The 16,939-nt window shown below is 43.8% G+C and overlaps 1 protein-coding gene across 4 annotated transcripts in view; it reads right to left on the bottom strand.

The window, feature by feature from the left end:
• TASOR (transcription activation suppressor) overlaps window positions 1-16,939 on the bottom strand; it is a 63,589-nt gene that overhangs the window by 17,353 nt on the left and 29,297 nt on the right. For 3 of the 4 annotated variants that reach the window (XM_075833913.1, XM_075833915.1, XM_075833916.1), the window contains exons 15-16: window positions 9,576-9,982; window positions 9,225-9,348 (exon numbers count right to left, since the gene is read on the bottom strand). In XM_075833913.1, the coding sequence (XP_075690028.1) occupies window positions 9,225-9,348; window positions 9,576-9,982 (531 nt within the window). The remainder of the gene's footprint in view (window positions 1-9,224; window positions 9,349-9,575; window positions 9,983-16,939) is intronic. The other variant, XM_075833914.1, reaches the window with a different exon arrangement.

Below are 16,939 nucleotides of genomic sequence, written 5' to 3' on the forward strand. Positions count from 1 at the left end.
GGGGAAACCAGTAGTTAGAAATCATGGATTCTTATCTAGGGTCTATTCTATAGAATCCAATAAGTGAAAAACAGGAGTTCTGCAATGCAGGTGGTAGACTGGTTGATGGTGATATGATAAAAATACAGGCACACCCCCCCCCCCCCCCCCAAAACGTTGCTTGATGCATTACAACACATTGGCAACTTGCTAATATTTTATTCCAAATAGCTCAAACAGCAATCTGCTAATATGACATTATGTCTATTGCTCCCTTTATTTGAGGGAGCGATCAGAAAACATGCACTTCTGCAGATGAAATTCAAATTCTTGTATATGTATTTTGTCAGCAGTCTATTAGACGACAGGATTCTCATTTTAGTAGTCATGCTCCTTATGTATACATACCCTGTAGATATGCTTCAATAAAAATACAATCAAGCGCTTTTCACACAATTTTTTTCCAGTCTCTTTTTAAGCAACAAAAAATAAATACATTTTGGAATGAATTTATACTCCAGTATCTTATGGGCCAAACATATGCCAAAGTGTGTCATTTTGCTATACATTTTTGTGCAACAGGTCATACCCTTTTTTTCGAGCACAGGCAATAGTGTATGGCTTTGGGGGTTTACGCACGCAGGTATATTATGGTTCTGTAAAACCCAAGTTGTATAGAGCTGCAATATGGCACCCAGAGCACTCTTAGGCCATATTGTACCTCATTATACCTCCAATATTTATACGAAGGCATACAATATCATGGAAGATTATGGAGAATCCCTCCGTAATACTTTGTCATACGTAGATGTATACATTTTTCCGAAGCGAACGCATGGCAAATTCTGGTATAAGTTTGCATACATACACATATAAAAAAAAAATGATTTTATATGTGTAACATATTGCCATGTACGCCCCGATGGTAGTCTTAAAGGGGTTGACCACTACCGGACAACTGATGACCAAGCCACCAGATAGGTCATCAGCATATGATCTGTGGGGACCGGCCTGAAGGAACCGGATGTTATTGCACAGTATGCAATGTACGAAGCTGGAAGCAGTTGGCCCCGCACATTGCAGAGCTGCTATTCAGTGACCGGAGACAACTGCTTCCGGCATGGACGTCCGATTCCCAGAGGCCACCGGAGCAGCTGATCGGTGCAGGGTCCGGGTGTCCTACTCCCACAGATCATATACTGTTGATCTATCCGGCGGATAGGTCATCAGTTGTCCAGTAGTGGACAACCTCTTTCAAATTGTAGGAAATTTTTACCATGAATCAGAAAACTAGTTTCTCAGTTCTTTTTCTCAACCATCATAGCATTTAACAAAGAACTGAAAATGTAACCATGTACAAAATTAAAATATTCAATCCCACAAAAAAAAAAAGTAGACAACTGATGCTTAGCAGTTTTAGGTCTGATGTATATGCCGCATTACGGTTCTTTACAGTTTTATTGTACTAAGCCTTAATATGGCACTCATACCGTACATCTCTATGCCTCAGCTTTCAAATTAAAATCATACAGAGTTTCTGGCTCGGATTCATACGGAATCTGACATAACAAAATATTGCCATGCTCCATCGGATGCTGTATTATGGCGCGATTACACAGAATACCTCTAGCACAGAGATGTAGGGACTACGAACGCTCCTGCACAGGATCCATGAACACAACTCTGCAGTAAGCATGAAGCCTCAAAATAAAAAGTGTTCTTGAAAATATCTATTAACTAGGTTGATACTAGCCGGAAATGGCAAGAGTTAAACAAGTTCTTTATTGTTAACTAAAGTCCTACAGAATTAACATTTGTAAGGACATGTAACGACATTGAAAATATTTACATAATAAATGTTCCATAAAAAACATACATATCAAAAAACCAAGAAAAACTGCTAGTGAGGCGCTGCATGAAGTTGCATTTGTTTTTTGGACGGTCATGCTGCACGATTCTATTCAGTAGAAAAAGAACACAAACCTGACCGATCAATCATTTATAAGTCAATGGATGGATGAGTCTGATCGATTAGACGCAATATATGAATGTGAAATCATTGGATATTCGTACAGTAAAAACCCTTTCTCATTGGATTTATAGTGCCATGGGTGTACGACCCTGCTACTAGTAGGCAGACACTAAATATTTTTTTAAAAAAATGGGCTTCTCCTAAGCATGCAAAACCCCTCCCACAGGCACCTGGCGAATCCGTTTTTGCAAAAGCAATAGCAGGAGAGGTCCACATGGAAAAGCAACTTAGAAAACAATAACCACGTCCTGGTCTCTGGACCTCGGTCACTGTGGTTATTTTAGTTTTGTTTTCTCATGACAGAATTTTAAAAAAAAAGGGCAAGAACTGTCTCACAATGAATCTAATGAGAGAAGGGTCTTCCAGTGAGTACAAAAATACAATTTACTCGTTCGTATCATTGGGGGACACAGCACCATGGGACGTCATAAAACAGTCCCAGAGGGTAGGAACGAAAAGAAAAAAAGAGTAAGCTACCATGCAACCCACCTAATGCACAGTGGCCTAAAGTATCTTGCTGCCCAGACTGGCTTCTGAGGAGGCCCATTGTATTAACCTGGTGAAGATATGCACTTAAGACCAGGTAGGAGCCTTGATTACCTGAGAGGCTAAAGCTTGATGCTGGACCGCCCAGGATGCCACGACAGCCTGTGTGGAGTGGACAGTGACCTGAAAGGCAGAATCCTTGGCTATCAACCGATAAGCTTATGTGATAGCAGAACAAAATAAGAAAGCAATGGCGAGGACTGCAGGGCCTCTGAAATCACAAAGATGCAGTCCGACCGCTTAAAGGATTTGGTCATGGGCGGGTAGATGTGCACGGCCCGACAAAACCAAGTCTGTTGGGCTACATTTACACGAGCGTGGCAGATTTAGTGTGCTATGCGTGTGGCGTGCGTTTTTCACGCACTCGCAAGCACTTTTTTTTTCTCATGTAATTGATGCATAAAACACAGGACATCATATGGCTGTGCATCTGTGTGCTGTCCATGGTTTTCACGCACCCATTGACTATGTGCGTGAAAATGCACCAGTATAGGACATGCAGTAAGTTTCACGCAACGGACTCTCTCTCTGCATATAAACTCAGACATATGTGAGTAGCCCCATTGAAATCAATGGGGCAGTGTGATGTGCGTTGTTTCAACGCACAGCACACGGACGAGATTCACGTTCGTGTGATTGGGCCCTTAAGCTGATGCACCCACGAATGGGAGAAGGACATAAATAGAGGAGAACAATGTCATAATTTATGTAGATGGAAGAGACAACCTTTGGGAGGAAGGAACAGGTCGCATGACCACTTTGTCCTGGTGTAGAATTAGGAAGGAAGACTTCAAGAAAAAGGCTGCCAGCTCAGAGACCTTCCCAATGAAGAAAATAGACATGGGGAAGGCCCTAGAAGGTGCCTCACATACGGGTCACAGATGGAAGACCTGGGGAGCAGCCATGACAAAGATCCCAGGGAGCAACACTCTGCAGAAAACACCCTTCACTTGAGACCAAAAAGCCAAAGGCTGCTGGAACAGAATGCACAAGACAGGCATGTACCTTGTCCACCCACAGCATGCAGACCAGACAAACTGGACTGTGTTCCTCGGGCAATTGCAGAATCCAGGAGAACACCTGTATTGCCGCGTGACTAAGATTCAGATAGGCAACCGCCCTTAAAGCGTTGGTCTGGATCCGGACAGGATAGCACTGCAGAAGGGAGGTCCAGAGAAAGGGGGCAAGGAAGATGGCCCTAAGTTTAAGTGTTCAAGCTTAAGATGAATGTTTAAGATCTGCAAGAAAACCTCCTCCTTCGACCACAGGCCATGAGCGGTGTGAAGACTGAGCACTGGCCCTCGCAGGAGAGGCTGGCATCCATAGAGGACCAGTCAGCTGAGTAGCAGGAAGGACTGGCCCTGAGAAATCGAGCAGGGGGGATATTCCAGACCATTAAACCCAAAAACCTCATGCAAAAGTGGCTGGCACAGGAGGAGTTTCTACGGAGGAGCAATATTCCTGACTGGATGGACTTGATCTTGGAAGGACCCTGACTGTCCTGCTTTTGAAGATCATCCCCAGGAATTCTTTGTGCTTGAAAAGAGGATTTTTGTTGGTTGACAATCCAACCGAAGCTCTGCAGAGTGTCCAGAATAATCCTGAGGCTGGAATGGTTTGTCCTGCCTAGAGGGAGCCTTCACCAAAGGGTCATCCAGGTAAGGAAATATGGCATCTGGCCCTGATCCTTCATTGCAGAAGCCAGTTTTGAATCTCACTCGGAATCAGAGTACTCCAGAGAGGTGGTGGATGGATCCTGGCGATCTACTCTTCTAGCTGGAGAGGTCTCAGTGGACACCTAGAAGGGAGACTTATCCAATGAACTCCTGATTCGCTTTCCGATGAACTCCTGAGTCCTCCTTTAAAGTAACTCTGGTGGGCTCAGCCTGGATGGTCTGCTGAGGCAGCAACCATGCAACGCAAGATTCTGAAAATATATATGGCCTGGGTTAGGGACCATACCACGCATCACGGCTGACAGCGTCAGAAGACACCTAGGACAAAGACACCATGTGCAGAGGAAACACGGTTGGTGGCATGGGAACATGGTCTTACAAACGGGCAAAGTAAAAATGTGTAACGATCACCGAAGAGACTGGTTATCTGAAGGGATCCTCCCTGGACGAGGACATATTATAGAAATAAGGAAAAGGAAGAAGAGTACTAGAGCTGGCACCTAAGGAAAGGAACTAACTAGGAGGGAGAAACTAATCCAAAGTACTACCTGTATGGGGGTGTACTGGAGAGGACTAGGGAACAAGGGAGGTTTAGCTCGCAGGGCTTGTCCTACCAGACAGTAGTGATGTGTGGAAAAGGGTGCGGTTCGGTGGAAAAAAGGAGAACCTGGAACAGGAGATATACAGAAGTCTGCAGTGATGTGATGTGAGACAGCTGGGAGCAGTGTCATAAGAGAAATAGACTAGCCATCCACGCTTCGCTAAGCATACTCCAGAAGAAAAAAGAAAAAAAACTAATAAAAAATTGTCCCCTAGAAGCAGCAATACAGAGGCCAAGAGCTCCTCCCACTCAGCTTGTCCAGGGAGAAGGACAGGGCAACGAATAGATGTTAGGAAAACTGCCAAGACATATAAAAAAAAATTTTACAAAAAATCAGGGCCGTACAGTAAAGAACAGGCAAAGAAGAAGAAGAAAGAAAAAAAAAAAAAAAAAAAAAAATGGATGACCAGGGAAGGTGTATATACTTACCAAATCATCATTTTCAGGTCCCCTGTCATCCCTTCAGTAAAGCTCTTATTGAATGTGGAGTTACCAGATAACCTGGGATGGAGGAGACTGGCTGACCAGCACTGGCAGAAAACACCACAAAAACTGGTGCCCATTGATAGGGGTATAGCTTGCATAGGAGCAAAGCTTTTTTTTTTATACCTAGGGTCAGCCTCCTAGTGGCAGGGCTTATACCCATGATGCGGTGCACCCCTATTATATTAACGAGAAAATACGATTTAAACAAAAGGTGCGGGTAGTGACAAAGCAAGTCAGTGATGTAATTCGCAACAGTCCTTGCAAAATTCTAATTGAGCTTTAAAGGGGTATTTCCACAATCACGGTCTGATTGCTGGGGGCCCCATCGCTTAAAACCTCGACTGACTACGAGAACAGGGGTCTTGTGTACCCCGTTCTTCCTCACTGCACCCCCAACGGTGAGGAGGCGTTTGAATAAAGAGGAGGACTATCAATCCTCTACGGGACAGAGAGATAGCAAAGTACAGCTGGATAGGTGGTACATATTGATTCTGGAAATACCCCTTTAAATTTTCCAGTTGTCATTTTTTCATTTATTTCGGTTGCTTATAAAGAGCCAGCATATGCTGCAGCTCTGTAAAGAACGCACTGTCCCCAGTTGGGCTTACAAACTAAATTCCCTATTTGTATGTTTTAGAGCGTGGGAGGAAGCCGGCGTACCCAAAGAAACCCACGCAAACACAGTGAGAAGAGGCAAACTCCTTTGGTCAGATTCAAACCCAGGACACCAGCACTGTAAGGCTGGATTCACACGAGCACATTACGTCCGTAATGGACGGAACGTATTTCGGCCGCAAGTCCCGGACCGAACACACTGCAGGGAGCCGGACTCCTAGCATCATAGTTCTGTACGACGCTAGGAGTCCCTGACGGACAACTGTCCCGTACTTTAATCATATTTTCAGTACGGGACAGTTGTCCGGCAGCGAGGCAGGGGCTCCTACCATCGTACACAACTATGATGCTAGGAGCCCGGCTCCCTGCACTGTGTTCGGTCCGGGACCTGCGGCCGAAATACGTTCCGTCCATTACGGACGCAATGTGCTCGTGTGAATCCAGCCTAAGGCAACAGTGGTGACCACATTTATAGAATAGGATATCATCTTGTTTTCCAATATACATGGATTTAAAATTCTGCTTGCATACCTTTGTTATACACCACGAAAGACCCCTGCACAGCAGAATCGTATAACCCACAGATTAGTCCAGTGAAATGCATTCATGGGCTAACTGAATAGGACTTTACATGGTGTCAGTCACGTGATCCATACATATACAGACCCCCCCACCATAATCATTATCATGAGACCACTTGCATTGAGTTAGCAATAGGGTTACATGACATGCATGGGTTAACTGAATAAGACTAAGGGTATGTTCACACGCTGAGCCAAAAAAGTCTGAAAATACGGAGCTGTTTTCAAGGGAAAACCGCACCTGATTTTCAGACGTTTTTTGAGCAACTCACATTTTACCGGACGTTTTTGGAGCTGTTTTCAATAGAGTCTATGAGAAAACTGCTCCAAAAACGTCCCAAGAAGTGTCCTGCACTTCTTTTGACGAGGCTGTAATTTTACGCGTCGACTTTTGACAGCGACGCGTAAAATGACAGGTCGTCGGCGCAGTACATCGGCAAACCCATTGAAAGTAATGGGCAGATGTTTGCCGACGTATTGGAGCAGTCTTTTCAGGCGTAATTCGAGGCGTAAAACGCCTCCATTACGCCTGAAAATAGGTCGTGTGAACCCAGCCTAATGGTGAAATAATGATAAATTATTATGGTTTTGCAACAACTTCTCTATCTGTATTTATTTGTATGACATTACTGCCTGTCCCTAGATGATGTACAACATTGATGCCTGTCTCTAGGTGATGTCGTGTTGTTTATAAAGTTAGCTGTAAAACACACACATCCACATGGAGGAGAAAGAGAGGAGGTAAAAGCTACTTCTACACAGAAACAGACACACATGACGCTGAGACACTGCTGATGGTAGAAATAATGGAATCTGCTACTCAAAAAATACTTTTCACTGGTTAGAGGCCTGGACAGGGTGAATGGAATATCAGGGGTCACATAACCTGCGGTTAGTGGGTCACATTATGCACACCATGTTTAATCTGTGGGCTACACCCACTGTTTTTAAGAAAGGTTATGTGAGAAGAATTTTAGATACAGGTATATTTGAAAACTCAAGTTTTTTCTATAAATATTTTTTTTTAGAAAAACTAACATTGGTAACTCAATAAAAACACTAAAGCAGATGCAGGCAAACCAGCAAGTAGTCTTAATCCTATTGGTGGTTCATATAGCTCTATAACTTGAAAAAAAAAACTGCTGTTTTTATGCATTTTTTTTTTTAGCAAAAAAAACTTTTCCTACTTTTAGTATTTCTGACTTTGGCTAAAAACAAACTCACAAAAAGTAAATAAATCAAAAGATGCCCTTTGTAAACCCAAAACTACAAAGGTTTTTGCTGCTTTCCCCTGATTAATATTGGCCCACATTTTTAGCAATAAATCAATGGTCCTCAGGCAAGGTTCAGATGTCGCAGCCAAAATATGTCCGCAATCTTAACAAAATGGTGCATTTTTTAGTGTCTCGATCAAAACTTTCCCAAAGTCACAACACAATGCTACATTTTTTCCAGCGATTGGCAATAAAACACATTTTAACCACGATATGTGAACCCAGCCTCAGATGGCCTGATCACTTACTCATGTAATATTTTTTGTACTGAAATGCAATCCCCGTTGAGTATAAATCAGCGTGTGTATGGCTTAGGCTGCCTGTACACAAAAGTGGTAGTGTACAAGTTGCGCGGCCAAAACCAGTATAAATTCACTATAAAACTGTGCGCGCTTATGAAAACTACCACAATGTGTACAGTACCCTTAGTGAATCTCATTAACTTGTAATTTTTTCTCTCTAAATTCCTTTTACTTAAAGGGAATGTGTTGCCAGAAAAACATGTTTTTTTAAAAAAAATTAAACATTTAGTGTGTGGGTGATTAAACATTGTTCAAATTTTTTTTATTTTTTTGCACGAGTCCAGGAAATATTATAAATTATTTCTAATTTATAATACTACCCATTTTTGGTCACTAGATGGAGCTGTTCCCAAAATTGCAGCATTGCAACGTTGGGTTAAAAGCCCTCGCTCTAGTGAGCTCTCAGCATCCCCCCCTCCTTTATCCTGGCTAGTGCCGGGATAAACGAGGGGTTTGAAAGGTTTAACCTCGTACACTGTGTGTCGCCATTTTTTGAGGTAACCCACAGTGTAGTAGGTTTACATACAGTAGTAAACACACACAAACACTAACATACATTGAAATCTCTTACCTGCTCCTGCCGCCGCGGCTCCCTCCGGCCCGTCCGCTCCCTTTGCTGCCGCTGTTCCATGTGCACGAGTCCGGAAGCCGCGACCGGAAGTAGTAATATTACTGTCCGGCCGCGACTTCCGGTCCACAGGAAAATGGCGCCGGACGGCGCCAATTTCGAATAGGACTGTGTGGGAGCGGCGCATGCGCAGTTCCCACACAGACGCCGTACACGGCAGTCAATGGGACGGGAGCCGTTCACAGTCCCTATGGGACTGTGGCTGCCGTATTCCATGTCTGTGTGTGTCGTTAATCGACACACACAGAAATGGAACAAACAATGGCAGCCCCCATAGGGAAGAAAAAGTGTAAAAATAAGAAACAGTAAAACACAAACACACAAATGAAAATAAACGTTTATATTAAGGCACTAACATCTTTAACATATAAAAAAATTATTTGTGATGACACTGTTCCTTTAAAATAGATGAACAGCTGTAGGCATTCCAGTCCACAGATTTAGATCTCTACACTTCCCTCACACATATTATAAACATAAAAACCTGAAAAATAATTACACTACCTGTAATTGGGATCAATTTCCAGTGCATTTCAGACTCTATATTGCTTGAACTAGAATCCTGCAGTGGGTACAATTGTTCTGTAGGTGTGCTGGGACAAGGACTGGCATAACCTGAATATGGACCCTAAAATATAATTGGAAAAAATAAAGACAATAAGAATAATTGATTTAGGACATGAGATCCATAGATATGTAAATACAACTTAAAGCTAGTAATAGAACTTTATTTAATAAGAATCATTACCTGGGTGTTATATCTGTGTTGCGTCAATGTGTCGCAACTGTTGTGTTTTTGTTGAAAATAAAAAAATTACTTGATTTAAAAAATAAATAAAGAAAAAAAAGAATTACCTGGATAATTTCCTCGGTTATCAACAGTTCATCATTAATAACCTCTTTTTCAGCAAAGCCGTCATCTACAGGTGGAGCAGTTACTGAGGTCATATGATCCATGGTTTGCTCTTGTACATAAGTGCTTTGCTCATAATGTGCAGAATTATTAGCAACAGCGTCTGATGCCGATGAAAACTCCATTTTATCAATCTCTTCAGGAGTAGTTTGTTTTTTATCAGGAAACAGTTTGTTAATAGATTCTATTATACTAGCTTCAAAAGATTTTTCCAATAGTTCATTATAACGATCAGGATCTGCATCGTCTGGTTCCATTTCCGTGTTCTCCTGTCTTAGATCTGTATCTTGCCCGCCAAGTGCAGATATTAAAGAGGAAACAGAACGTGCCGATTCCACTGCATCTTCTCCTTTAAAAAAATAAAACACTGTTTAGTCTTGGTATATTTCAGATCTGCATAGCCAGTTAACATGTAAGGCTTCATTCACATCTGTGTCAGGGCTCCGTTCCGACTTTCTGTCTGAGCTTTCCGTCAGAACGGAGCCCTGACTGACAAACTGAAACCAAAGGTTTACGTTTCCATCACCATTGATTTCAATGGTGACTGATCCGGTGACGTTTACGGCCCGAAAAACGGCTGAAAACACTACGTGTGAACATACCCAAAAGCTGCATGTCAGTATCCATGTATGATGGACATGAAGTGAAGGAGTGTGAGGGAATCTTATTTTGATGACTAATCTAAATGAGGGGCCATAGAAAGGAATCAGATTAGGGAATGTTATAGGCCTGTCTAAAAAGATGTGTTTTCAGGGCACGTTTAAAACTGTGGATATTGGGAATTAATCCGATTGTCTGGGGAAGTGCATTCCAGAGGACGGGTGCAGCACGAGAGAAATCTTGGAGACGGGAGTGGGAGGTTCGGATTATGGAGAATTTTAATATAAGGTCCTTGGCATAACGTAGAGCGTGAGTAGGGTGGTAGACAGAGATGAGGGAGGAGATGTAAGGAGGTGCAGCACTGTGGAGAGCTTTGTGGGTGAGGTTTGAATTTTATTCTGAAGGGGATGGGCAACCAGTGCAGTGACTGGCACAGGGTAGAGGCGTTTGTGTAGCGCTTGGTCATAAAGAGGAGCCTGGCTGCTGAATTAAGGATAGATTTGAGAGGGGAGAGTTTAGTGAAGGGGAAGATCGACTAGTAAGGAGTTACAGTAGTCAAGACCAGAGTGAATCAGAGATGTTTTTGAGGTGAAAATGACAGGAGTGTGAAAGTGATTGAATGTGAGGAGTAAAGGAAAGATCTGAGTAAAAAATAACCCCGAGACAGGGGGCGTGCTGCTTAGGAGTTATGGCATGCGCCGCTCCCACACAGACCAAAACGAAGCTCGTTAGCAGAACGAAATCCGGCGCAATTTTCATGTGGACCGGAAGCTGCTGTCGGACAGTCAGATGACAACTTCCGGCCCCGACTTCCGGCCATATGTTCAAGGAAGCGAAGGTTTAAGGAATAGAAGCGGAGTCGGCAGCAGGAGCAGGTAGGTTATGTTTGTGTATGTGATGTGTGTATTATGTTCGTGTTATACTGTCTGCTTAGCACTGTATCTAATCCTCCTACACAGTGTATTCGCTCAGAAAATGGCGGCACACAGTGTAGGAGGTTTGAAGATTCAACCCCCTCCTTCTACTGGCACTAGCCAGAATAAGGGAGGGGGGAATTGTGTGATGACACTAGAGCGAGTGTGTCTACCCCAAATTTGCAGCATAAAGCAATGAGGTTGCTTTACCACATTGACCATGCTGCAATTTCAGGAACTGCTCCCTCTAGTGACCAGCACATTGAAATGTTGTAAATTAGAATCTAATTTATAATATTTCCTGACTTGTGAAAAAATTAAAAAAATTAAAAACAATGAGTAATCACTCAAATACGAATTGCTTAAGTAAAAAAAAAAAAATTTTCTACCGACACATTTCCCTTTAAAGGGTTATTCCCATCTTCCCTCTTTATTTTTTGTATTCCCCAATTCTTTTTATTTATCAAAAATAAATATATTACACCCCTCCATTGTTTGATCTTACCCCATAAATCACACTACAGGACTGCATGGTCCCACACCTCGTTCCCTATAATTTCTGCTTGAATGGGCGATACACAGCTCTTTCCATTCACATAACCGGCAGATGGCGGGGTGAAAATATCACAGCACCACTTGCATCAGAATGCACGCTCCCGATGCTGCTATGTATTGTATTACATGCAGCATTAGGATTACAACATAGTGCCAAAATAACTTCTAACGGGAGGTTTACTCGTTCCTCCCTTGTCATCATTCTCTGTGTAAAAGTACAATGTCCTCTCCCCTCTTTCTCCAGTTGAGTGTTCTGGTCTCCTAAACATGTCCAAACATTTTGTTTGCTCCAAAGTCCATTCTGATATCTCTATATTTGCATATAGAGATAAAAGAGCTTCAGAGCAAGCACAAGTGTGAAAGCCATGATAAGTGCTCTGCTGTAACAGTCTCAGTAGCAATGTGCCGTGAACAGCTGAATAGGACAGCTCTCCGGCTATTTCACATGCCGGTAAGCCGTTCCCGACCCCTGCAATAGAAGCGAATAGGGAGAGGATGGGGAGGCTGGGCTGAGAGCTGAATTGGACAGCTCTCAGGCTACTCCGCATGCCTGAGAGCTGTCCTATTCACTTATATTGTAAAAGAGTCAGGCAGGAATTGGAGTGGTAGACTAGACTATGCAAATGAATTGGGTGTCCAGAATGATCTCGAGACTGGCTAGGTTGTCCTCCCCGGAAGGAGACTTGATCAGGAGATCGTCCAGGTAGGGAAAAACGGAAGCCCCTTGGAGCCAAGAAGCACCATTACCACAGAGTTTAGTGAAAACCCACGGGAATGTTGCTAGGACAAATGGGAGTGCCACAAACTGAGGAGGAACTGCAAAGCGCAGACGGGACACGAAAAAGGGGATGTGGAGGTACAGGTCCAGTATGTCCACAGAAATGAGAAAATCCCCGCGATCCATGACCGAGCAAAGGGACTCAATGCGAAAATGATGGACCTTGACGTAGGCATTAAAACGCTTAAAGGAAGGGTGTCGCGGAAAAAATACATTTTATATCAATTTGCTTTTAGTGTTTTATTAAAAAATGTTTTATTTATGTTTGTGTTTTACTTTTTTTTATTTTTGCACTTTTTCTGGTCTATGGGGGCTGCCATTTTTTTTTTCATCTCTGTATGTGTCGATTAACGACACATACAGACATGGAATACGGCACATACAGCCCCATAGAGAATGCGAACGGGACCCGTTCCATTCACCATGCTGTACGCCATCTGTGTGGGAACGGCGCATGCGCCGCTCCCACACAGTCCAAATGGAAGGTCTTCGGCCGAGCGACGTCCGGCGCCATTTTCTTGTAGACCGGAAGCCGCGGCCGGATAGTAAGATTACTACTTCCGGTCGCGGCTTCCGGACTTGTGTTCTAATGAGAGCACTTGGAGCGGAGGGAGCAGACAGAGCGGACGGACCGGCGGCGGCAGCAGGAGCAGGTAAGTTATTTCTGTGTATGTACGTGTTTTAGTGTGTGATTACTACTGTATGTAAGCCTACTACACTGTGCATTCGCTCAAAAAATGGCAACACACAGTGTAGGAGGTTTGACCGTTCAATCTCCTCCTTTCTCCTGGCACTAGCCAGGATAAGGGAGGGGGGATTCTGAGAGCTCACTAGAGCGAGTGTGTTTTCTCAAATTTTGCAGCATAAAGCAATGTGGTTGCTTTACCACATGCCAATGCTGCAATTTTGGGCATTGCTCCATCTAGTGACCAGCACTGGGAAATGTTATAAATTAGAATCTAATTTATAATATTTCCTGACTCGTGAAAAAATTAGAACAATGTTTAATCATTTATACACGAACTGTTTAACTAAAAAAAAAAAAAAAAAAATTTTTTCTAGCGACACATTCCCTTTAAAGGTCCAGGATGTGGAAGACCGACCCGTCTGTTTTGAGAACAACAGAGATTGGAGTAAAAACCATGGTTTTCCTAATAAAAAGGGACAGGGTGAGTTTATTGCCTAAAAAAAAGTTGGCTGGCCTGGCAGGCAATGAAAGAGAATTTTCGGGTGGTAGTCTTAGGCTGGGTTCACACGAGCACATTAACGTCCGTAATGGACGGACGTATTTCGGCCGGAAGTCCCGGACCGAACTCAGTGCAGGGAGCCGGGCTCCTAGCATCATAGTTATGTACGATGCTAGGAGTCTCTGCCTCTCTGCCGGACAACTGTCCCGTACTGCAATTATGTTTTCAGTACGGGACAGTAGTTCCACGGAGAGGCAGGGACTCCTAGCGTCGTACATAACTACGATGCTAGGAGCCCGGCTCCCTGCACTGAGTTCGGTCCGGGGCTTCCGGCCGAAATACGTCCGTTCATTACGGACGTTAATGTGCTCGTGTGAACCCAGCCTTACAAACTCGAGTTAGTATCCAGAGGATACGGCTTTCCTCTCCCAGACATTAACATGTGAGAGAGCAAGATATTCTTGAATTGAAGCCATCCCCCCCACTAAAGTAGGAGCGCTCCTTCTGGCCAAGTAAGTTTTACCCACTCCAGGTTTTGCAGCCTTAGCACAGTGGCACCAAGAGGGATGGGGTTTGAAGGATGGCTTGATCTTGGAGTCCTGGGGGGGACGTTGCTTGCATGCTCGCGGACTGAGAAATTTGCAAAAGGGACAAAAACGAGGTTCCCGTTTCCTAGAGGTTCTTGGCATGAGGGACTTCAGTCAGAGGCAGGTGGGAACTCTATACATGTGGCTTTTGAAATTATCTCATCCAGGCAGTCCAAAAAAGTCAGGAACCTGTCAAGGACTGCTTTGAAGAAGTGTTGGCCAGCCAGCATTTAAGCCAGACAGGCTGGAGAGCATCCAGAGAGGCTTTGCACAGATATTTAGTTGTGCTAATTCTTCAGTGGGTGCCCCAGAGAGAAGGGCGAACCCATTTACTGGAGGCTCTGCTAAACCAGGCAGTAGCGAAAATAGGTCTCAAGGCCGAGCCAGTAGCTTCAAAGAAAGACCTAGAGAAGGACTATATGCAGCAGTCCAGAAGATAGTTGAACGAGTCTCCATGCGTCACAGGAATAGTAATGGTTTTGGACAGGCGAGAGACAAGAGGGTCCACCGCTGGCGATTTAACCCATGTGGAAGAGAGGTCTTCCAGAAAAAAGATAGATTAGATCCAACGCAGCGGTATGGGAAAACTTCTGGTCAGGGTAGAGACAACCTTTTCAATATTTTGATGGAGTGGGAAAGAACTTATGAGACCATCTGGGTGACAAGTCTCAGAAAAGGGAGACTGTTCTGTGTCAGTGATCTGTAAGGTGTCTCGGACTGCTTTGATAAGATTGTGCACTGCAGATGACAGTTTGAACTGAATAAGGAGCAGTCCTCCAGAGTCGGAATCTAGAATTTCTCCCTAAAGGTAAATCCGCCAACAGAAGAAGTGGCGTGGGGCTGACAAGACAGGATATACAGTTAGCGGATGAAAACAAGCAGATCTAACCCCTTTTTTGGGGTCTGCCACGTGAAGATGATGTGTATGGAAAATCCAAAGCGTGCTGGTCGGAAAGGCAGACCAGGATGCCCATCATGGACTGGGTGATATTAGTGAGGTTACCAACAGCCCGGTTAAGTGAACGGGCCCATTCCGGTTTGGCACATTCAACACAAAGCATGGGCAATGCTGGGTTTAGAGGCGACCTGCATCGCTGAGATCAGTAGGATGACCACAAGAAAACTTTTGCCCATATGTGGAGCAAGCCTAACGAGTTACAATGGTTGCCTGTTGGGAGGATTCTCCCCTGGTGTCTGATATGGCAGAAGAGGGGTTACCACATCACACTATAAAAACTGGGGAAAAACTGGTGACAAGGAGTCCACTCAGATACTGGAATAAGGCAAGGCAGCAAAAAGGGAATCTTGCAATACTTACCCCCTTGTAGATTCAGCCAGCTTAAAGGGAAGGTGTCATGAATTTATTTTTATTTTTTATAATATTGCTTTTAGTATGATATTAAAATAAATTTTGTGTTCTACTTATTTATTTTTTTTCTTACTTTTACTTTTCTATGGGGGCCGCCATTTTTTTTTAATCTCTATGTGTCGATTAACGACACATACAGAGATGGAATACGGCACATACATCCCCATAGAGAATGCTAACGGGAGCCGTTCCATTCACTGCATGCACCGCTCCCACACAGACCAAAACTAAGCTCGTTAAAAGAGCAAAATCCTGCGCCATTTTCATGTGGACCAGAAGCTGCTGCCGGACAGTCAGATGACGACTTCCGGTCGCGGCTTCCGGCCATATGTTCAAGGAAGAGAAGACGCAAGGAATAGGAGCGGAGGCGGCAGCAGGTAAGTTATGTTTGTGTATGTGATGTGTGTATTATGTTCGTGTAATACTGTCTGATTAGCACTGTATCTAATCCTCCTACACTGTGCATTCGCTCAGAAAATGGCGGCACACAGTGTAGGAGGTTTGAAGATTCAACCCCCTCCTTCCCCTGGCACTAGCCAGAATAAGGGAGGGGGGGGGATTGTGTGAGGACACTAGACCGAGTGTGTCTACGCCAAATTTGCAGCATAAAGCAACGAGGTTGCTTTACCACATTGACCATGCTGCAATTTTGGGAACTGCTCCCACTAGTGACCAGCACATGGAAAGGTTATAAATTAGAATCTAATTTATAATATTTCCTGACTTGTGAAAAAATTAAAACAATGTGTAATCACTTAAATAATAATTGTTTAACTAAAAAAAAATAATAAATAATTTCTAGCGACACATTCCCTATAAATACCAAAAGGGCAGGGGACAAGCAGGGACGCCCATTCCATGTGCCATTTGCAGTTGGTGGGATACTGGTGGGCAGTAAGAGGGGCGACCTTTAGGCTGGTGGGCGATAGGAGCTTGTGCTCGTGACCTTCTTGTCTTCATTGGCCGGGGAACAACGGCAGTGAGGTCAACACCAATCGCCCGCCATTAGAAGGGAAAAACTGTCCCAGTTTCCCAGGTAGAAGAAAGAAAAAGAGGGAAAAAAAATAAATAGTAAAGACAGCAGGGGTGTCTGCCTCCTACGGACAGTAAGCTAAGACTTACCAGCTCAGTGCCTGTAGAAGGGATATATCCTTTAAGAGGAGCGAACACCTTTTTTTCTTAATGTCACACCTCCTAGTGGTAACAGCATATACCCACGATCTGTGTCCCCCAACGAAACGAACGAGAAAACGTTATTTTGTAATAGTTTGTATTGTTAAGGACGCGGCGAATATGTATATTTTCTTGAAAATTTT

Source organism: Rhinoderma darwinii, chromosome 7 (genome assembly GCF_050947455.1).
Source record: "Rhinoderma darwinii isolate aRhiDar2 chromosome 7, aRhiDar2.hap1, whole genome shotgun sequence".
Taxonomy (NCBI): Eukaryota; Metazoa; Chordata; class Amphibia; order Anura; family Rhinodermatidae; genus Rhinoderma; species Rhinoderma darwinii.